The sequence below is a fragment of the Bufo gargarizans genome, chromosome 6 (assembly GCF_014858855.1).
Source record: "Bufo gargarizans isolate SCDJY-AF-19 chromosome 6, ASM1485885v1, whole genome shotgun sequence".
Classification (NCBI taxonomy): domain Eukaryota; kingdom Metazoa; phylum Chordata; class Amphibia; order Anura; family Bufonidae; genus Bufo; species Bufo gargarizans.
In genome coordinates, this window is record NC_058085.1 from 7,030,999 (window position 1) to 7,054,137 (window position 23,139).

The 23,139-nt window shown below is 45.4% G+C and overlaps 1 protein-coding gene across 1 annotated transcript in view; it reads left to right on the forward strand.

The window, feature by feature from the left end:
* Positions 1-23,139, forward strand: part of LOC122939905 (ABC-type organic anion transporter ABCA8-like) — a 322,317-nt gene that overhangs the window by 267,306 nt on the left and 31,872 nt on the right. The window contains 2 exon segments of the mRNA XM_044296113.1: positions 736-852; positions 12,972-13,034. Of these exon segments, the coding sequence (XP_044152048.1) occupies positions 736-852; positions 12,972-13,034 (180 nt within the window).

The following is a 23,139-nucleotide window of genomic DNA, read 5'->3' on the forward strand; positions in this document are numbered from 1 at the left end:
GTGGTGGTGATCTATGATGTCACAGGTGGTGGTGATGCATGATGTCACAGGTGGTGGTGATGCATGATGTCACAGGTGGTGGTGATGCATGATGTCACAGGTGGTGGTGATCTATGATGTCACAGGTGGTGGTGATCTATGATGTCACAGGTGGTGGTGATCTATGATGTCACAGGTGGTGGTGATGCATGATGTCACAGGTGGCGGTGATCTATGATGTCACAGGTGGTGGTGATCTATGATGTCACAGGTGGTGGTGATCTATGATGTCACAGGTGGTGGTGATCTATGATGTCACAGGTGGTGGTGATGCATGATGTCACAGGTGGCGGTGATCTATGATGTCACAGGTGGTGGTGATCTATGATGTCACAGGTGGCGGTGATCTATAATGTCACAGGTGGTGGTGATCTATGATGTCACAGGTGGTGGTGATCTATGATGTCACAGGTGGTGGTGATTCATGATGTCACAGGTGGCAGTGATCTATTATGTCACAGGTGGTGGTGATCTATGATGTCACAGGTGGTGGTGATCTATGATGTCACAGGTGGTGGTGATCTATGATGTCACAGGTGGTGGTGATCTATGATGTCACAGGTGGTGGTGATCTATGATGTCACAGGTGGTGGTGATCTATGATGACACAGGTGGTGGTGATCTATGATGTCACTGGTGGCAGTGATCTATGATATTGTGATTTACTCTCATTATTTCTCATGTTTCTTCTTGCAGATGGTATTGGGTCCCTTGCCCCTTTATTCTTCAATTCTTCTGGGTTTTAGCCATTTGTCCATCGCCGCTCTGTTCTTGGTGCCTCCCGTTAACTTAGGAGCGTTTCTATCGCATCTGGTGAGTGGAGTAAAGTCTATTCAGCATTTTATTTACAGGTCACGGAAAAACAACCCACGACCATTATAATATTATATAGTAAGGGGCTTATAATGTTCTGTGCCGCACACCCAGACTGGAGCTCAGCAGAGGTCAAGAGGCAGGTGCTTCCTCCATCACGACTGTGCCATTTCTAAACTTCTACCCAATTCCTCTCTGTATGGCAGCATTATATGGACTCTACACAGTACTGTTATCACTGCACTGTATGGTACTGTTCTGTAGATACTCAAACAGTATTATTCTATATAGATGCTACATATTAGTGATCTGTGAGCACTGTAGGATAGCTATATGTGGGCACTGTAGGATAGCATTATGTGGGCACTGTAGGATAGCATTATGTGGGCACTGTAGGATAGCATTATGTGGGTACTGTAGGATAGCATTATATGGGTACTATGTGATAGCATTATGTGGGCACTGTAGGATACCATTATGTGGATACTGTAGTATAGCATTATGTGGGTACTGTAGGATAGCATTATATGGGTACTATAGGATAGCATTATATGGGTACTATAGAATAGCATTATGTGGGCAATGTAGAATACCATTATGTAAGTACTGTAAGATAGCATTATGTGGGCACTGTAGGATAACATTATATGGGCACAGTAGGATAGTATTATATGGGAACTATATGAGAGTATTGTGGGCACTGTAGCATAGCATTATGTAGGCAATGTAGGAGAGCATTATGTGGGCATTGTAGGATAGCAGTATTATGGGCATTATAGTATTATGTGCTCTGTAGGATAGCATTATGTGGGCACTGTAGGATAGTATTATGGGCACTGTAGGATAGTATTATGGGCACTGTAGGATAGTATTATAGGCATTGTAGGAGAGTATTATGTGCACTGTAGGATAGTATTATGCGGGCACTGTAGGATAGCATTATGCGGGCACTGTAGAACAGTATTATGCGGGCACTGTAGGATAGTATTATGCGGGCACTGTAGGATAGTAAAATGTGGGCACTGTAGGATAGTATTATGTGCACTGTAGGATAGCATTATGTGCGCTGTAGGATAGTATTAAGCGGGCACTGTAGGATAGTATTATGGACACTGTAGGATAGTATTATGGGCAGTGTATGATAGTATTATGTGGGCACTGTAGGATAGTATTATGTGGGCAATGTAGGATAGTATTATGCGGGCACTGTAGGATAGTATTATGTGGTTACTGTAGGATAGTATTATGTGCACTGTAGGATAGAATTATGTGGGCACTGTAGGATAGCATTATGTGGGCACTGTAGGATAGCATTATGTGGGCACTTTAGGATAGTATTATGCGGGCACGGTAGGATAGTATTATGCGGGCATTGTAGGATAGTATAATGCAGGCACTGTAGGATAGTATTATGTGGGTACTGTAGGATAGTATTATGTGCACTGTAGGATAGTATTATGTGCACTGTAGGATAGAATTATACAGGCACTTTAGGATAGTATTATGCGGGCACTGTAGGATAGTATTATGTGGGCACCGTAGGATAGTATTATGTGCACTGTAGGATAGTATTATGCAGGCACTGTAGGATAGTATTATGTGGGCACTGTAGGATAGTATTATGCGGGCACTGTAGGATAGAATTATGCGGGCACTGTAGGATAGTATTATGCAGGCACTGTAGGATAGTATTATGTGCAATGTAGGATAGAATTATGCCGGCACTGTAGGATAGTATTTTGTGTACCGTAGGATATCATTATGTGGGCACTGTAGGACAGTATTATGTGGGTACTGTAGGATAATATTATGTGCACTGTAGGATAGTATTATGCGGAAACTGTAGGATAGTATTATGTGCACTATAGGATAGTATTATGTGGCCACTGTAGGAAAGTATTATGTGGGCACTGTAGGATAGTATTATGTGGGCACTGTAGGATAGTATTATGTGCACTGTAGGATAGTATTATGTGCACTGTAGGATAGTATTATGCGCACTATAGGATAGTATTATGCGGGCACTGTAGGATAGTATTTTGGGAACTGTAGGATAGTATTTTGGGCACTGTAGGATAGTATTATGTGGGCACTGTAGGATAGTATTATGCGGGCACTGTAGGATAGTATTATGTGCACTGTAGAATAGTATTAAGCGGGGACTGTAGGATAGTATTATGCGGGCACTGTAGGATAGTATTATGTGCACTGTAGAATAGTATTAAGCGGGGACTGCAGGATAGTATTATGTGCACTGTAGGATAGTATTATGCGGGCACTGTAGAATAGTATTATGTGCACTGTAGGATAGAATGGGCACTGTAGGATAGAATTATGTGGGCACTGTAGGATAGTATTTTGGGAACTGTAGGATAGTATTTTGGGCACTGTATGATAGTATTATGTGGGCACTGTAGGATAGTATTATGTGCACTGTAGGATAGTATTATGTGGGCACTGTAGGATAGTATTATGCGGGCACTGTAGCATAGTATTGTGCGGGCACTGTAGGATAGTATTATGTGCACTGTAGAATAGTATTAAGCGGGGACTGTAGGATAGTATTATGCGGGCACTGTAGGATAGTATTATGCGGGCACTGTAGGATAGTATTATGTGCACTGTAGAATAGTATTAAGCGGGGACTGCAGGATAGTATTATGTGCACTGTAGGATAGTATTATGCGGGCACTGTAGGATAGTATTATGTGCACTGTAGGATAGAATGGGCACTGTAGGATAGAATTTTGTGGGCACTGTAGGATAGTATTTTGGGAACTGTAGGATAGTATTTTGGGCACTGTAGGATAGTATTATGTGGGCACTGTAGGATAGTATTATGTGCACTGTAGGATAGTATTATGCGGGCACTGTAGGATAGTATTATGTGCACTGTAGAATAGTATTAAGCGGGGACTGCAGGATAGTATTATGTGCACTGTAGGATAGTATTATGCGGGCACTGTAGGATAGTATTATGTGCACTGTAGGATAGAATGGGCACTGTAGGATAGAATTATGTGGGCACTGTAGGATAGTATTTTGGGAACTGTAGGATAGTATTTTGGGAACTGTAGGATAGTATTTTGGGCACTGTAGGATAGTATTATGTGGGCACTGTAGGATAGTATTATGTGCACTGTTGGATAGTATTATGTGGGCACTGTAGGATAGTATTATGCGGGCACTGTAGGATAGTATTATGTGCACTGTAGAATAGTATTAAGCGGGGACTGTAGGATAGTATTATGCGGGCACTGTAGGATAGTATTATGTGCACTGTAGAATAGTATCAAGCGGGGAATGTAGGATAGTGTTATGTGCACTGTAGGATACTATTATGCGGGCACTATTATTATGTGCACTGTAGGATAGTATTATGCGGGCACTGTAGAATAGTATTATGTGCACTGTAGGATAGTATTATGTGCACTGTAGGATAGTATTATGTGGGCACTGTAGGATAGCATTATGTGGGCACTGTAGGACAGTATTATGTGCACTGTAGGATAGTATTATGTGGGCACTGTAGGATAGCATTATGTGGGCACTGTAGGACAGTATTATGTGCACTGTAGGATAGTATTATGTGCACTGTAGGATACTATTATGTGGGCACTGTAGGATAGTATTATGTGCACTGTAGGATACTATTATGCGGGCACTGTAGGTAACTATTATGCGGGCACTGTAGGATAGTATTATGTGCACTGTAGGATAGTATTATGTGCACTGTAGGATAGTATTATGCGGGCACTGTAGAATAGTATTATGTGCACTGTAGGATAGTATTAAGCGGGCACTATAGGATAGTATTATATGCACTGTAGGATAGTATTATGCGGGTACTGTAGGATAGCATTATGTGCACTATAGGATAGTATTATGCGGGCACTGTAGGATAGTATTATGTGCACTGTAGGATACTATTATGCGGGCACTGTAGGATAGTATTATGTGGGCACTGTAGGATAGTATTATGTGCACTGTAGGATAGTATTATGTGCACTGTAGGATAGTATTATGTGTGCACTGTAGGATAGTATTATGGGCACTGTAGGATAGCATTATGCGGGCACTGTAGGATAGCATTATGCGGGCACTGTAGATTAGTATTATGTGCACCGTAGGATAGTATTATGCGGGTACTGTAGGATAGCATTATGTGCATTATAGGATAGTATTATGCGGGCACTGTAGGATAGTATTATGTGCACTGTAGGATAATATTATGCGGGCACGGTAGTATAGTATTATGGGCACTGTAGGATAGTATTATGCGGGCACTGTAGGATAGTATTATGTGCACTGTAGGATAGTATTATGCGGGCACTCCAGGATAGTATTATGCGGGCACTGTAGGATAGTATTATGCGGGCACTGTAGGATAGCATTATGTGCACTGTAGGATAGTATTATGTGCACTGTAGGATAGTATTATGTGGACACTGTAGGGTAGTATTATGGGCACTGTAGGATAGTATTATGTGCACTGTAGGATAGTATTATGTGCACTGTAGGATAGTATTATGCGGGCACTGTAGAATAGTATTATGTGCACTGTAGGATAGTATTAAGCGGGCACTATAGGATAGTATTATGTGCACTGTAGGATAGTATTATGCGGGTACTGTAGGATAGCATTATGTGCACTATAGGATAGTATTATGCGGGCACTGTAGGATAGTATTATGTGCACTGTAGGATACTATTATGCGGGCACTGTAGGATAGTTTTATGTGCACTGTAGGATAGTATTATGTGCACTGTAGGATAGCATTATGTGCACTATAGGATAGTATTATGCGGGCACTGTAGGATAGTATTATGTGCACTGTAGGATAGTATTATGTGTGCACTGTAGGATAGTATTATGGGCACTGTAGGATAGCATTATGCGGGCACTGTAGGATAGCATTATGCGGGCACTGTAGATTAGTATTATGTGCACCGTAGGATAGTATTATGTGCACTGTAGGATAATATTATGCGGGCACGGTAGTATAGTATTATGGGCACTGTAGGATAGTATTATGCGGGCACTGTAGGATAGTATTATGTGCACTGTAGGATAGTATTATGCGGGCACTCCAGGATAGTATTATGCGGGCACTGTAGGATAGTATTATGCGGGCACTGTAGGATAGCATTATGTGCACTGTAGGATAGTATTATGTGCACTGTAGGATAGTATTATGTGGACACTGTAGGGTAGTATTATGGGCACTGTAGGATAGTATTATGTGCACTGTAGGATAGTATTATGCGCACTGTAGGATAGTATTATGCGGGCACTGTAGGATAGTATTATGTGCACTGTAGGATAGTATTATGGGCAATGTAGGATAGTATTATGGGCACTGTATGATAGTATTGTGCGGGCACTGTAGGATAGTATTATGTGCACTGTAGGATAGTATTATGCGGGCACTCCAGGATAGTATTATGCGGGCACTGTAGGATAGTATTATGCGGGCACTGTAGGATAGCATTATGTTCACTGTAGGATAGTATTATGTGCACTGTAGGATAGTATTATGTGGACACTGTAGGGTAGTATTATGGGCACTGTAGGATAGTATTATGTGCACTGTAGGATAGTATTATGCGCACTGTAGGATAGTATTATGCGGGCACTGTAGGATAGTATTATGTGCACTGTAGGATACTATTATGCGGGCTCTGTAGGATAGTATTATGTGCACTGTAGGATAGTATTATGGGCAATGTAGGATAGTATTATGGGCACTGTATGATAGTATTGTGCGGGCACTGTAGGATAGTATTATGTACACTGTAGGATAGTATTATGCGGGCACTGTAGGATAGTATTATGTGCACTGTAGGATAGTATTATGGGCAATGTAGGATAGTATTATGCGGGCACTGTAGGATAGTATTGTGGCACTGTAGGATAGTATTATGTTGGCACTTTAGGATAGTATTATGTGCACTGTAGGATAGAATTATGCGAGCACTGTAGGATAGTATTATGCTGGCACTGTAGGATAGTATTATGCGGGCACTGTTGGACAGTATTATGGGCACTGTAGGATAGCATTATGTGGGCACTGTAGGATAGCATTATGTGGGCACTGTAGGATAGTATTATGTGCTCTGTAGGACAGTATTATGCGCACTGTAGGATAGCATTATGTGCACTGTAAGAAAGTATTATGTGCACTGTAGGATAGTATTATGTGCTCTGTAGGATAGTATTATGTGCACTGTAAGAAAGTATTATGTGCACTGTAGGATAGTATTATGCGGGCCCTGTAGGATAGTATTATGTGCACTGTAGGATACTATTATGCGGGCACTGTAGGATAGTATTATGTGCACTGTAAGATAGTATTATGCGGGCACTGTAGGATAGTATTATGCGCACTGTAGGATAGTATTATGCGGGCCCTGTAGGATAGTATTATGTGCACTGTAGGATACTATTATGCGGGCACTGTAGGATAGTATTATGTGCACTGTAAGATAGTATTATGCGGGCACTGTAGGATAGTATTATGCGCACTGTAGGATAGTATTATGCGGGCCCTGTAGGATAGTATTATGTGCACTGTAGGATAGTATTATGCGGGCAGTGTAGAATAGTATTATGTGCACTGTAGGATAGTATTATGTGGGCACTGTAGGATAGTATTATGTGCACTGTAGGATATTATTATGCGGGCACTGTAGGATAGTATTATGTGCACTGTAGGATAGTATTATGTGCACTGTAGGATAGTATTATGCGGGCACTGTAGAATAGTATTATGTGCACTGTAGGATAGTATTAAGCGGGCACTCCAGGATAGTATTATGTGCACTATAGGATAGTATTATGCGGGTACTGTAGGATAGCATTATGTGCACTATAGGATAGTATTATGCGGGCACTGTAGGATAGTATTATGTGCACTGTAGGATAGTATTATGCGGGCACTGTAGGATAGTATTATGCGGGCACTGTAGGTTAGTATTATGTGCACCGTAGGATAGTATTATGTGGGCACTGTAGGATAGCATTATACGCACTGTAGGATAGCAATCTGTTGGCATTGTAGGATAGTATCATGCGGGCAATGTAGGATAGTATTATGCGGGCACTGTAGAATAGTATTATGTGCACTGTAGAATAGTATTATGTGGGCACTGTAGGATAGTATTATGGGCACTGTAGGATAGTATTGTGCGGGCAGTGTAGGATAGTATTATGTGCACTGTAGGATAATATTATGCGGGCACTGTAGGATAGTATTATGGGCACTGTAGGATAGTATTATGCGGGCACTGTAGGATAGTATTATGCGGGCACTGTAGGATAGTATTATGCGGGCACTGTAGGATAGCATTATGTGCACTGTAGAATAGTATTATGTGGACACTGTAGGGTAGTATTTTGGGCAATGTAGGATAGTATTATGGGCACTGTATGATAGTATTGTGCGGGCACTGTAGGATAGTATTATGTGCACTGTAGGATAGTATTATGGGCACTGTAGGATAGTATTATGGGCACTGTAGGATAGTATTATGTGGGCACTGTAGGATAGTATTATGTGGGCAGTGTAGGATAGTATTATGTTGGCACTTTAGGATAGTATTATGTGCACTGTAGGATAGTATTATGGGCAATGTAGGATAGTATTATGCGGGCACTGTAGGATAGTATTGTGGCACTGTAGGATAGTATTATGTTGGCACTGTAGGATAGTATTATGTGCACTGTAGGATAGTATTGTGGCACTGTAGGATAGTATTATGTTGGCACTGTAGGATAGTATTGTGGCACTGTAGGATAGTATTATGTTGGCACTGTAGGATAGTATTATGTGCACTGTAGGATAGAATTATGCGAGCACTGTAGGATAGCATTATGCTGGCACTGTAGGATAGTATTATGCGGGCACTGTTGGACAGTATTATGGGCACTGTAGGATAGCATTATGTGGGCACTGTAGGATAGCATTATGTGGGCACTGTAGGATAGTATTATGTGCTCTGTAGGACAGTATTATGCGCACTGTAGGATAGTATTATGTGGGCCCTGTAGGATAGTATTATGTGCACTGTAGGAAAGTATTATGTGCACTGTAGGATAGTATTATGTGCACTGTAGGATACTATTATGCGGGCACTATTATTATGTGCACTGTAGGATAGTATTATGCGGGCAGTGTAGAATAGTATTATGTGCACTGTAGGATAGTATTATGTGGGCACTGTAGGATAGTATTATGTGCACTGTAGGATATTATTATGCGGGCACTGTAGGATAGTATTATGTGCACTGTAGGATAGTATTATGTGCACTGTAGGATACTATTATGCGGGCACTATTATTATGTGCACTGTAGGATAGTATTATGCGGGCAGTGTAGAATAGTATTATGTGCACTGTAGGATAGTATTATGTGGGCACTGTAGGATAGTATTATGTGCACTGTAGGATATTATTATGCGGGCACTGTAGGATAGTATTATGCGCACTGTAGGATAGCATTATGTGCACTGTAGGATAGTATTAAGCGGGCACTATAGGATAGTATTATGTGCACTGTAGGATAGTATTATGCGGGCACTGTAGGATAGTATTATGTGCACTGTAGGATAGTATTATGTGTGCACTGTAGGATAGTATTATGCGGGCACTGTAGGATAGTATTATGCGGGCACTGTAGGTTAGTATTATGTGCACCGTAGGATAGTATTATGTGGGCACTGTAGGATAGCATTATACGCACTGTAGGATAGCAATCTGTTGGCACTGTAGGATAGTATCATGCGGGCAATGTAGGATAGTATTATGCGGGCACTGTAGAATAGTATTATGTGCACTGTAGAATAGTATTATGTGGGCACTGTAGGATAGTATTATGGGCACTGTAGGATAGTATTGTGCGGGCAGTGTAGGATAGTATTATGTGCACTGTAGGATAATATTATGCGGGCACTGTAGGATAGTATTATGGGCACTGTAGGATAGTATTATGCAGGCACTGTAGGATAGTATTATGCGGGCACTGTAGGATAGTATTATGCGGGCACTGTAGGATAGCATTATGTGCACTGTAGGATAGTATTATGTGTACTGTAGAATAGTATTATGTGGACACTGTAGGGTAGTATTATGGGCAATGTAGGATAGTATTATGGGCACTGTATGATAGTATTGTGCGGGCACTGTAGGATAGTATTATGTGCACTGTAGGATAGTATTATGGGCACTGTAGGATAGTATTATGGGCACTGTAGGATAGTATTATGTGGGCACTGTAGGATAGTATTATGTGGGCACTGTAGGATAGTATTATGTGCACTGTAGGATAGTATTATGCGGGCACTGTAGGATAGTATTATGTGGGCACTGTAGGATAGTATTATGTGGGCACTGTAGGATAGCATTTTGTGCACTGTAGGATAGTATTATGCGGGCACTGTAGGATAGTATTATTCAGGCACTGTAGGATAGTATTATGGGCAATGTAGGATAGTATTATGCGGGCACTGTAGGATAGTATTGTGGGCACTGTAGGATAGTATTATGCGGGCACTGAAGGATAGTATTGTGGGCACTGTAGGATAGTATTATGCGGGCACTGTAGGATAGTATTATGTGGGAACTGTAGGATAGTATTATGGGCACTTTAGGATAGTACTATGGGCACTGTAGGATAGTATTATGTGGGCACTGTAGGATAGTATTATGGGCACTGTAGGATAGTACTATGGGCACTGTAGGATAGTATTATGGGCACTGTAGGATAGTATTATGGGCACTGTAGGATAGTATTATGGGCACTGTAGCATAGTACTATGGGCACTTTAGGATAGTATTATGGGCACTGTAGGATAGTAGTATGGACACTGTAGGATAGTATTTTGGGCACTGTAGGATAGTACTATGGGCACTGTAGGATAGTATTATGGGCACTGTAGCATAGTACTATGGGCACTGTAACATAGTATTATGGGCACTGTAGGATAGTGCTATGGGCACTGTAGGATAGTACTATGGGCACTGTAGGATAGTACTATGGGCACTGTAGGATAGTATTATGAGCACTGTAGGATAGTACTATGGGCACTGTAGGATAGTATTATGGGCACTGTAGAATAGTATTATGGGCACTGTAGGATAGTATTATGGGCACTGTAGGATAGTATTATGGGCACTGTAGGATAGTATTATGGGCACTGTAGGATAGTGTTATGGGCACTGTAGGGTAGTACTATGGGCACTGTAGCATAGTATTATGGGCACTGTAGGATAGTATTATGGGCACGGTAGCATAGTACTATGGGCACTGTAGCATAGTATTATGGGCACTGTAGGATAGTATTATGGGCACGGTAGCATAGTACTATGGGCACTGTAGCATAGTATTATGGGCACTGTAGGGTAGTACTTTGGGCACTGTAGCATAGTATTATGGGCACTGTAGGATAGTATTATGGGCACGGTAGCATAGTACTATGGGCACTGTAGCATAGTATTATGGGCACTGTAGGATAGTACTATGGGCACTGTAGGATAGTATTATGGGCACTGTAGGATAGTATTATGGGCACTGTAGGATAGTATTATGGGCACTGTAGGATAGTATTATGGGCACTGTAGCATAGTACTATGGGCACTTTAGGATAGTATTATGGGCACTGTAGGATAGTAGTATGGACACTGTAGGATAGTATTATGGGCACTGTAGGATAGTACTATGGGCACTGTAGGATAGTACTATGGGCACTGTAGGATAGTATTATGGGCACTGTAGCATAGTACTATGGGCACTGTAACATAGTATTATGGGCACTGTAGGATAGTGCTATGGGCACTGTAGGATAGTACTATGGGCACTGTAGGATAGTACTATGGGCACTGTAGGATAGTATTATGAGCACTGTAGGATAGTACTATGGGCACTGTAGGATAGTATTATGGGCACTGTAGAATAGTATTATGGGCACTGTAGCATAGTACTATGTGCACTGTAGGATAGTATTATGGGCACTGTAGGATAGTATTATGGGCACTGTAGGATAGTATTATGGGCACTGTAGGATAGTGTTATGGGCACTGTAGGGTAGTACTATGGGCACTGTAGCATAGTATTATGGGCACTGTAGGATAGTATTATGGGCACGGTAGCATAGTACTATGGGCACTGTAGCACAGTATTATGGGCACTGTAGGATAGTATTATGGGCACGGTAGCATAGTACTATGGGCACTGTAGGGTAGTACTTTGGGCACTGTAGCATAGTATTATGGGCACTGTAGGATAGTATTATGGGCACGATAGCATAGTACTATGGGCACTGTAGCATAGTATTATGGGCACTGTAGGATAGTACTATGGGCACTGTAGCATAGTATTATGGGCACGGTAGCATAGTACTATGGGCACTGTAGGATAGTACTATGGGCACTGTAGGATAGTACTATGGGCACTGTAGGATAGTACTATGGGTACTGTAGGATAGTATTATGGGCACTGTAGGATAGTATTATGCGGGCTCTAGATTCCTTTGTCCACCTCCAGACTCTTCTGTCCATTCCAGGGTCCTCTCTTACCCTCCAGATACTACTGTCCTCCCCACAAACACCTGGCCTCTGCTTATCTCCTGAAAAATAAAAAATCTATTGATATGCAACCGTCTGACCGTTCTTTCCCCGACACCTGCTCTTGTGAAAGTCCGAGGACCCCCCCAGGTCGGGTCAACATCACGCTTTTGCTATTCATTAAATGGATACATTATTAAAAAAAACATTCAGAAGAGTAGCACACAGCGTTTTTGGTGTCCTGTAGAGTCCAGTAAGAAACGTATACTTTTTTATACTGGCACTCTATGGTGAAGGGGCGCCGCTGCTCTGCATCAGTCTGAGGCATCCGATAACGGATACAGGTTTTGTATGTGTTTTAATCGGATGACCAAAATGTGATGTAAACGCAGCTGTAGTCGTCATATATACCAGACTGTCCCACTGTCACTTCCATCACATTCAGACAGTGACAGTGATCTCAATGTTTGGGGATCTACAAAAACAACCCCTCAGAATCAAGGTCCAAGGTGAAGAGAAATCTAATCCTCTGATCCTTCTTTATTATCTGGTTCTGCAGACTTTCTGGATCTTCATCGGTGCTGAAGAACGTCCGACTGAATTGTTTCTGTATCTTATAGTGGTAAGTGTCACCAAATCTAGGGAGCAACTCCGACCTATCGAGCAACTCTGGATCAGTACAATGTATGTACACCAGCAGAACAGTGAGTGCAGCTCTGGAGTATAATACAGGATGTAACTCAGGATCAGTACAGGATAAGTAATGTATGTACACAGTGACTGCACCAGCAGAATAGTGAGTGCAGCTCTGGAGTATAATACAGGATGTAACTCAGGATCAGTACAGGATAAGTAATGTATGTGCACAGTGACTGCACCAGCAGAATGAGTGCAGCTCTGGAGTATAATACAGGATGTAACTCAGGATCAGTACAGGATAAGTAATGTATGTACACAGTGACTCCACCAGCAGAATAGTGAGCGCAGCTCTGGAGTATATACAGGATGTAACTCAGGATCAGTACAGGATAAGTAATGTATGTACACAGTGACTGCACCAGCAGAATAGTGAGTGCAGCTCTGGAGTATAATACAGGATGTAACTCAGGATCAGTACAGGATAAGTAATGTGTACACAGTGACTGCACCAGCAGAATAGTGGTGCAGCTCTGGAGTATAATACAGGATGTAACTCAGGATCAGTACAGGATAAGTAATGTATGTACACAGTGACTCCACCAGCAGAATAGTGAGTGCAGCTCTGGAGAATAATACAGGATAACTCAGGATCATACAGGATAAGTAATTGTCACGACCATGTTTATGGCCGTGACTCCTTGGGAGCCGCATACAGTTGCCCGCGGTTTGGGTTGTAGTGTCAACCGCAGCTGGAAGCATAATGTTGTTAGGCTCAAGTGCGGTTGCCGCAGACAACAGCTTTGTGTGCGGTTCCCTTGGAGTTGTGTGAGTGTTTGTAAGCACTTTTGTATGTTAGGTGTGCACTGACATCTTCCCTTCACTGTGGCTGTCCGTGGCAGCGTTTGGTTGGAGTTGTACATGTGGTGGCAGTGTTCCGGCCTTCGGGCTGACTCCCAGGACATGGTTGCCACCCATGTCGTTGCCGGCGGCAACAGCCACAGTGTGTTAGTTGTTTGGACACTTCCCCTTTATGTTGTGTTTTCCCTTCTGTGGTTTTGGAAGGGCTAACTCCCTTTCTGTGTGTGTGAGTCACGGGGTGTGTCTGATTGTTGGGTGTGGCCTCTTGGCCCTATATAGCCTCAGTTGTAGGCAGTAGCCAGAGAGGGTGCTTCAGCCATGCTGGCTGGAGACGTCCTCCTGGTTACTTACCAACTGCCAGTGGGGGCCATCCTTCTGGTCATAGCAAATATAATGTCGTTTGGTGTCTTGAAGATGTGTTTGGTTTTATGCTTGTTTATTGCACCTATGGTCCTGGTCTCCCGTGTGATGTGTGTTGTGTGCTGAGTCCTTATGTTTGTGGATAGCAGTACTTCCACATGGGTTCCAGGTTTTGTGTCTGTGGTAGGTGAGTGTTATGCTTGTGGCAAGTACCTGCCATTGCCATAGGTTGCATTTGTTCTCCCTTCCTTGCAGCTTGACCAGTGAGACTCCTGTTCCTCCGTATCCTGAAGGAACAGGTTGTCTTACCCTGACTCCTAGTCCAGGGACCGGTCGGAGGGTGAGTTAGGGCTCCGAGGTTCCTGAGCATGGGTCCTCCTACCTTAAAGGTCGGCCCATGCAGCTAGGAGTTAGGGTCAGGTTAGGGACGCGATAGGAGGTGACCTGCTCCCTAATCCTGTTGTCCTGGTCAAGCAGTGACCATCTTCCACCATCGCACGGCTGAGGGTTTTCCCCATCCTCAGCCGTGACAGTAATGTAATGTATGTACACAGTGACTGCACCAGCAGAATAGTGAGTGCAGCTCTGGAGAATAATACAGGATGTAACTCAGGATCAGTACAGGATAAGTAATTGTCACGACCATGTTTATGGCCGTGACTCCTTGGGAGCCGCATACAGTTGCCCGCGGTTTGGGTTGTAGTGTCAACCGCAGCTGGAAGCATAATGTTGTTAGGCTCAAGTGCGGTTGCCGCAGACAACAGCTTTGTGTGCGGTTCCCTTGGAGTTGTGTGAGTGTTTGTAAGCACTTTTGTATGTTTGGTGTGCACTGACATCTTCCCTTCACTGTGGCTGTCCGTGGCAGCGTTTGGTTGGAGTTGTACATGTGGTGGCAGTGTTCCGGCCTTCGGGCTGACTCCCAGGACATGGTTGCCACCCATGTCGTTGCCGGCGGCAACAGCCACAGTGTGTTAGTTGTTTGGACACTTCCCCTTTATGTTGCGTTTTCCCTTCTGTGGTTTTGGAAGGGTTAACTCCCTTTCTGTGTGTGTGAGTCACGGGGTGTGTCTGATTGTTGGGTGTGGCCTCTTGGCCCTATATAGCCTCAGTTGTAGGCAGTAGCCAGAGAGGGTGCTTCAGCCATGCTGGCTGGAGACGTCCTCCTGGTTACTTACCAACTGCCAGTGGGGGCCATCCTTCTGGTCATAGCAAATATAATGTCGTTTGGTGTCTTGAAGATGTGTTTGGTTTTATGCTTGTTTATTGCACCTATGGTCCTGGTCTCCCCCGAGTGATGTGTGTTGTGTGCTGAGTCCTTATGTTTGTGGATAGCAGTACTTCCACATGGGTTCCAGGTTTTGTGTCTGTGGTAGGTGAGTGTTATGCTTGTGGCAAGTACCTGCCATTGCCATAGGTTGCATTTGTTCTCCCTTCCTTGCAGCTTGACCAGTGAGACTCCTGTTCCTCCGTATCCTGAAGGAACAGGTTGTCTTACCCTGACTCCTAGTCCAGGGACCAGTCGGAGGGTGAGTTAGGGCTCCGAGGTTCCTGAGCATGGGTCCTCCTACCTTAAAGGTCGGCCCATGCAGCTAGGAGTTAGGGTCAGGTTAGGGACGCGATAGGAGGTGACCTGCTCCCTAATCCTGTTGTCCTGGTCAAGCAGTGACCATCTTCCACCATCGCACGGCTGAGGGTTTTCCCCATCCTCAGCCGTGACAGTAATGTAATGTATGTACACAGTGACTGCACCAGCAGAATAGTGAGTGCAGCTCTGGAGTCTAATACAGGATGTAACTCAGGAACAGTACAGGACAAGTAATGTATGTACACAGTGACTCCACCAGCAGAATAGTGAGTGCAGCTCTGGAGTCTAATACAGGATGTAACTCAGGGTCAGTACAGGATAAGTATTGTATGTACAGAGTGATTGCACCAGCAGAATAGTGAGTCCAGCTCTGGAGTATAATACAGGATGTAACTAAATGATTTTCCTATTTCATGACGTAAAGTCATAGTTTTATTAAAGACACGGAGGCGAGTATTGCTATCTCTTTCTTTACTTTCCACCAATAGCAGCAAAGAAGAAATTTACATAATCATAACAATAAAGGACTCTCCCCCTGATAGATCCTATAATAAGCAGTGTCCTCTTCAGTAACTTCCTCTTTCTTTGTAACCGCGACACCAACCGCATAACCGTAACTGAAACCGGAAACTGGAACTGGACCCGAGAAACAGCAACCATTCTGGTCCATCTAACTGTAGAATTCAAGCCAACTTGGCTAACACTTCAGGAAACCCGGGACAACGTAGAAGTCCATACGCCGTGGAAACTTCAACCTGAAACAGAGCAAATAATATAGCCAGTGTAAGAATCAGGCAGAAACTGAACAAGATCGACCCTGGAAACGGTCGTACACCATAAGGTCACTGAAAAACAGAACCATAAATATTCAGTAATATAAATATACGTAATAAATAACAAGAAAAGACAATGTAAACAGTCCAATCATAAACACACAATAAAAGGGCGGGCAGGAAAAACCCAGGGTGAGCAATACTCGCCTCCGTGTCTTTAATAAAACTATGACTTTACGTCATGAAATAGGAAAATCATTTAGTTTTACAGCAAGACACGGAGGCTCATATTGCAAGTTCAAAGCTGATCAATAATCGATGAAAACACATGAGGGGGCGGACGAAAATAAAATTCTCTAAACGTCGTGGCCCTGGACCAGTCAGCCAAACGCAAAATATCCTCCAAACGAGTCCCCGAAACAGCCAGGGCAGTGGCAGCCGCGCCCCTGGCCGAATGAGTGGTAAAGACCGCCGTATCAATCCCTGAAAGGGACATGACCCACTTCATCCAACGCGACAAAGTGGGACTAGTCACCGGGCCAAAAGGATGGCGAATAGAGAGGAATAGTTGTGGGATGTCCGCAGAGTGGTGAGTCCGAGTGCGCAACTCATATTCCCGCAAGCAGGCTACAGGACAAAGCGCCGGAGAAGACGGGAAACAGGGATAAGACACAGACCGAATATTGGTCTTGGTGCGCCGCGTGATGTTAAATGTGACGCCCTCGGGAGAAAAGGATCTAGCATCATGATCCAGAGCCCTGACATCAGAAACCCTCTTACAGGAAATGAGGCAAAAGAGGGTCAGCAACTTGGCCGACAGCTGACGGAGGGAAAAAGCTGCATTTTCAGGCCACGTAGAGAGGAAAGAAAGGACCAGGGAAACGTCCCACGTAGTGGTGAAGCGTGGCCGAGGAGGCCGAGCCAAGTGTGAGCCGCGTAGTAGGCGTGACACCGAAGGGTGTTGACCCGCCGGAACGCCATCCAAACCCTGATGAGTAGAAGAAATCGCTGAACGGAACAAATTAATGGTCCGATAAGCTTTTCCTGCTTCAAAAAGAGACGTAGGGAATTGTAATAAATGGGTCACAGGCGCCGAAATGGGATCCAGGTCCCGTGCCACGCACCAGCTAACCCAAGATCCCCAAGCTGCCCGGTAAGACTTTCAGGTGCCGTGAGCCCAATCGTTGTCCAGGAGGCGTCTAGTTGCCTCCGAAATTCCCTCGACCTCTCCGGGAGTCCTGAGATTCGGCACGCCAGAAGTTGAAGGGAGCCGTCGACCAGCAGGGGATGTGGAGCACCCAGAGGGTCCTGGAGGAGATCCGTCCGATCCGGAAGAAGGAGAGGTACATCCACCAGGAGGATCGGATACCAGGCTTGAGTCCCCCAGAAGGGGATCACCACCACCAATTCTGCAATCTGACGACGAGTCTGTAGCAGCATCCTCGGGATCATGGCAAAAGATGGAAACGCGTAATGTAGAGCTGACGACCAGTCCTGGAGAAACGCGTCCACCGCCTTCGGATCCGGGTGCCAGTTGAAGAACCTGGTAAGGTGAGTATTGAGCCGTGACGCAAAGAGGTCTATGGCGCAAGGACCCCAGGTGTCCGAGATCGTGGAGAACATCTCCGGTGCGAGCCTCCAGTCGCTGCCGTTCGTGAAGCATCTGGAACTCCGATCCGCTCGGTAGTTGTGTAGACCCGGAAGGTACTCCGCTTGTATCATGATGTCCCTGGAAAAACAGTAGGACCAGAACTCTTTCGCCAGTCGGGCCAAGGTAGCCGATTGGGTGCCGCCCAGGTGATTGACATAGCGGACCGCCGACACATTGTCCATGCGTAATCGGATGCATGCATGCTCGATGCCATTGGTAAAATTCCGGATGGCAAACGAGCCCGCCAGGAGTTCCAGAGCGTTGATGTGAAGTTGGGTCTCGGCCTCCAACCATCGACCCCCTGCGGAAATACCCTTGCAGTGGGCACCCCAGCCTTGGAGACTCGCGTCCGACTCCACCGTGAATTCTGGTTGACATCCGAAGATTGCTCTGCCGTACCAGGCTTCCAAGTTGCATATCCACCAACGAAGTTCCTCCCGCGCTTCCTGGTCCAGAAGCACCGCGTCCGCGAACGAGGCCCCGGCACGAAGGTGGGCAAACTTCAGGCGCTGTAGGGCCCGATAATGGAGAGGAGCGGGGAACACCGCCTGGATAGAGGAGGCCAGCAGGCCAATGATGCAAGCCAGGTGGCGTAGGGATAGGGAGGTAGCTGAGAGGGCATGTCTCAACTCCTTGCGTATCGTCCGCAACTTCTCTGACGGAAGACTGAGAGACTCCGCAACAGAGTCTACTGTGAAGTCCAGGAACTCCATCCGTCGAGATGGCGTGAGGCAGGGTTTCTCGGGGTTGAGCAGAAATCCAAGAACCGTAAGGAGGTTCGAGGTCCACAGAATGTGTTGTAGCAGCGTCGACTAACATTGATGCATAATGAGGATGTCGTCTAGATAGATGACTAGACACACACCCCGACTCCGTAACCAGGCCATGACCGGGCGCAGAAGCTTGGTAAAGCACCAAGGCGCTGAAGAAAGGCCGAACGGCAGGCAAGTGAAGCGCCACACTTTGCCCCTCCACAGGAGGCGCAGAAGATCCCTGGACGAAGAGGCAATTGGGACCATCAGATAGGCATCCTTGAGGTCCAGCTTGACCATCCAGTCCCCCGGAATCAGCAAGTCCTGAAGGAGGTGAAGGGCACGGAGATTTATCACTGGACGCATTTGTCCACCCTTTTTCTGCACTAGAAAAATGTTGCTGAGTACACCCTCCGGAGTAGGAAGGGCCATTTCTATCGCCCTTTCTTGAAAAAGGGAATACAGTTCTAAACCCACGAGCACCCTGTCTGGTAATGCCAGAGGAAGTGGTGGGGTAGAAGGGATAAGATCTGGCGATTCCGTAAGTTCTATGTGGCACCCCTGCACAGTGGTCAGCACCCATGGGTCTGATGTAATGCTGGACCAAACGTGGGAACAAAGACGGAGTCTGCCCCCGACACAAGGAACCAAAGAAGTCCCCACTGGGGAAAGACTTACCGAAGGATTTTCGGGAATTCGGATTCCCTCTAACGGATCTTGAACGCCATTGGCCGCCTCTGGCTGGGAAGAATGGAGGAGGATTCCTTTGGTCCCGGAAGGGTGGTCTTTGGGTGAAGGAGCCTCTGCCCGAGCTGCGGGCCTGGAAACTTGAACGGCCGGACAGACGGCCCCTACTACTGCCGGCCCTAGTGGAGACCCGTCCCTGAAAAACCCTATGCATGGAGGACTGGGCCTTGTCCAGGGCAGTAAATGCTCCCACATATCTGCTGAGGTCCTTGATAAAGGAATGCCCGAAAAGCAGACCCTGTGCATCCTTACCTGCCTCAGTAAGTGCCAGGTTGGCCAGTTTAGGCTCTATTTTGAATAGTATGGCTTTACGCCGTTCAATGGCCAGGGAGGAGTTGGTGCTGCCCGCAATACAAATGGCTCTCTGTATCCAGCCAGTAAGCTCCTCCGGATCTATCGGAGAGCCGTCCACTCTGGCCGATTCGGCCATTTCAAAATTTTTGGCAAGAGGGCCAAAAATGTCAAGGAACTTGTCCTGGCAGCTCTTAATTGCCGAATCCAACCCCTTACGGGGGTTCCAGCCGGATTTCGCCAAGAACTGTGTCATGTTGGGATCCACTGCCGGCGTTTCACAGACCTTGTTGGGGATCAATGGCCTGGGGCACTCAGATCTGAGCTTGCTGCGCGCCTCTTTGCTCAGAGGACGGCGCACCCAATGCTCTAAATATTCTCTCACATGAGCTATCGGCAGCCACTCCGCTGACCTAGGGTGGTGGAGGGCATCAGGGTCGAATAAGGGGGTGCCAGAGGGATCCACCAGGGTAGATGCCGCATTAGGGGCGGTGGAGGCAGGACCCATAGACCCAGAGGTGGAAGGCCTAGGGCCAGCAGTGCCCGGAATAACATATTCCATCTCCTCCTCGGAATGGCAGTTCGCCTCCGCATTAGCCTCCGTATCAGAATCCAAATCTGATTCAACATCGCTATTTTGTGCTCTAGCACATTTCCACGTGCGCGCCCTTTCTGCCTGGCGCGGCAAGGCTCTTTTGCGTGATCTATGCACGCTATCAAGGGTGGCTGAATTCACACCAGTCAGGTTCTCCTGTATATTAGGAGTATCATAAACGGCAGGCTGCGGACGAGGTATAGCAGGCGTCTGACTAGAGGGGCCAGGGGCATGGGCAGACAAAGCCTGGGAGATGGTCTGGGATAACATGGATGACATGGATCCCATGGCTTCAATTATTGCGCTAGATACTGAGCGCTGCAACTCCAGGGCCTGTGCATTCATCTCAGACCTTCTGGGCTCCCCAGATGGAGGGGGGGTAGGCCCAGATGGGGATCGGTCGGATGACATGCTTGGTCTATGCAGATAATAATGAGAAATAATAATGATAAATAATAAATCAGGTCTACAGCTGCAGGTAACCTAAGGGGAAGCTAAAATGGCAAGTGCTAGCCTAACAACCCCCCAACTAACCAAAACGAGGGGTTAATCACCCCAGGAGCCGCAGAGAGGAGCCGAGACCGTCCGGTATAGATGCAGTGCCGAAATCCTGCGAGAACACGCGCGGGAGCTCCCAAAATGGCCGCCGAGATCTCGCGACCAGCGGGAAATGAGCAGAGCCGGCACCGGAGAGAGATGGTGAACGGAGCACCAAGTACAGGAGAGCAAAGAGTGGAGGAACACCTCCGGACGCCGGAGCAGGCCGCAGGTAATGGCCAGAATAAGGGTGGGAAAACGGAAGCCCATAATCACAAACGGAAAATAATACAGGGAAAAACAAAACGGGTAACAATAAGGAAAAAGGGGGGGGGGAGAACCCCCAAGCGAGGGAAAGGGGCCTAGAATGAATCCCTAAGATATGAAGGCCTAGAAACAATATACAAATATATATAAGGGGAATAAACTCCATTAAGAGACACAGTCTGACATCCAGTAGTCTGAGCAACAGAAGCTCCGAGCTTAACCCTTACATCACAGCAATCAGGCCACAAAAATATACTGAAATAGCTGTTACTTATCTTGGTGGAAGCAGCAAAGAAAGAGGAAGTTACTGAAGAGGACACTGCTTATTATAGGATCTGTCAGGGGAGGGTCCTTTATTGTTATGATTATGTAAATTTCTCTTTGCTGCTATTGGTGGAAAGTAAAGAAGGAGAAAGCAATAGGAGCCTCCGTGTCTGGCTGTAAAACTCAGGATCAGTGCAGGATAAGTAATGTATGTACACAGTGACTGCACCAGCAGAATAGTGAGTGCAGCTCTGGAGTATAATACAGGATGTAACTCAGGATCAGTACAGGATAAGTAATGTATGTACACAGTGACTGCACCAGCAGAATAGTGAGTGCAGCTCTGGAGTATAATACAGGATGTAACTCAGGATCAGTACAGGATAAGTAATGTATGTACACAGTGACTGCACCAGCAGAATAGTGAGTGCAGCTCTGCAGTATAATACAGGATGTAACTCAGGATCAGTGCAGGATAAGTAATGTATGTACACAGTGACTGCACCAGCAGAATAGTGAGTGCAGCTCTGGAGTATAATACAGGATGTAACTCAGGATCAGTACAGGATAAATACTGCTACGATGTCCAGCTGCGGTACCGCTCCATTTTATTTTTTTCACATCCGATCAACCTATATCATCAGGAATCAGGAGGCTAAATAATGAAGCACCGTAGGCACTTTCAGGCTAAAAGATTGATTTATTCTACTCACAAGAGTCGTTTAAGGTCCCTTTCAGACGAGCGAGTTCCAAGCGTTGGACTTGCAGCAATGTCAGTGTTATGCCTCATTCACACTTCAGTGTTTGGTCAGTGATTTCCATCAGTCATTTTGAGCCAAAACCAGATGCGGCTCTAAACACAGAACAGGAGCAGATCTTTCCCTTTTCCCTTATGTCTGTGGAGGCTCCAGTCCTGGTTTTAGCTCACAATTACTGATGGAAATCACTGACCGAACACTGACGTGTGAATGAGGCCTTATCCAATATATTTCAGACCTCTTTCCATCAGTGATTTTGAGCCAAAACCAGGTGCGGCTCTAAAAAACAAAACAGGTGCAGATTTTTCCATTACACCTTATGTCGGTGGAGGCTCCAATCCTAGCTTTGGATCACAATCACTGATGGAAATCACTGACCAAACACTGACGTGTGAATGAGGTCTAAGGAAGGAGAATTGGAGGAAGGACCTGGCATCTGACTTATCCTCCCTGTTTGTGGAGAGCAGCGTGGTCCCGTAACTTTGTTTCACTTGCCTAATGTAAATTTAAGCCATTTCACGAAGGACTAACAGTGCTCACAGTATGAGATACAACCCAAGTTTTTGTTTTGTATATTTTATAGAATAGTGAGTGCAGCTCTGGAGTATAATGCAGCATGTAAGTCAGAATCAGTACGATGACTGCTGTTT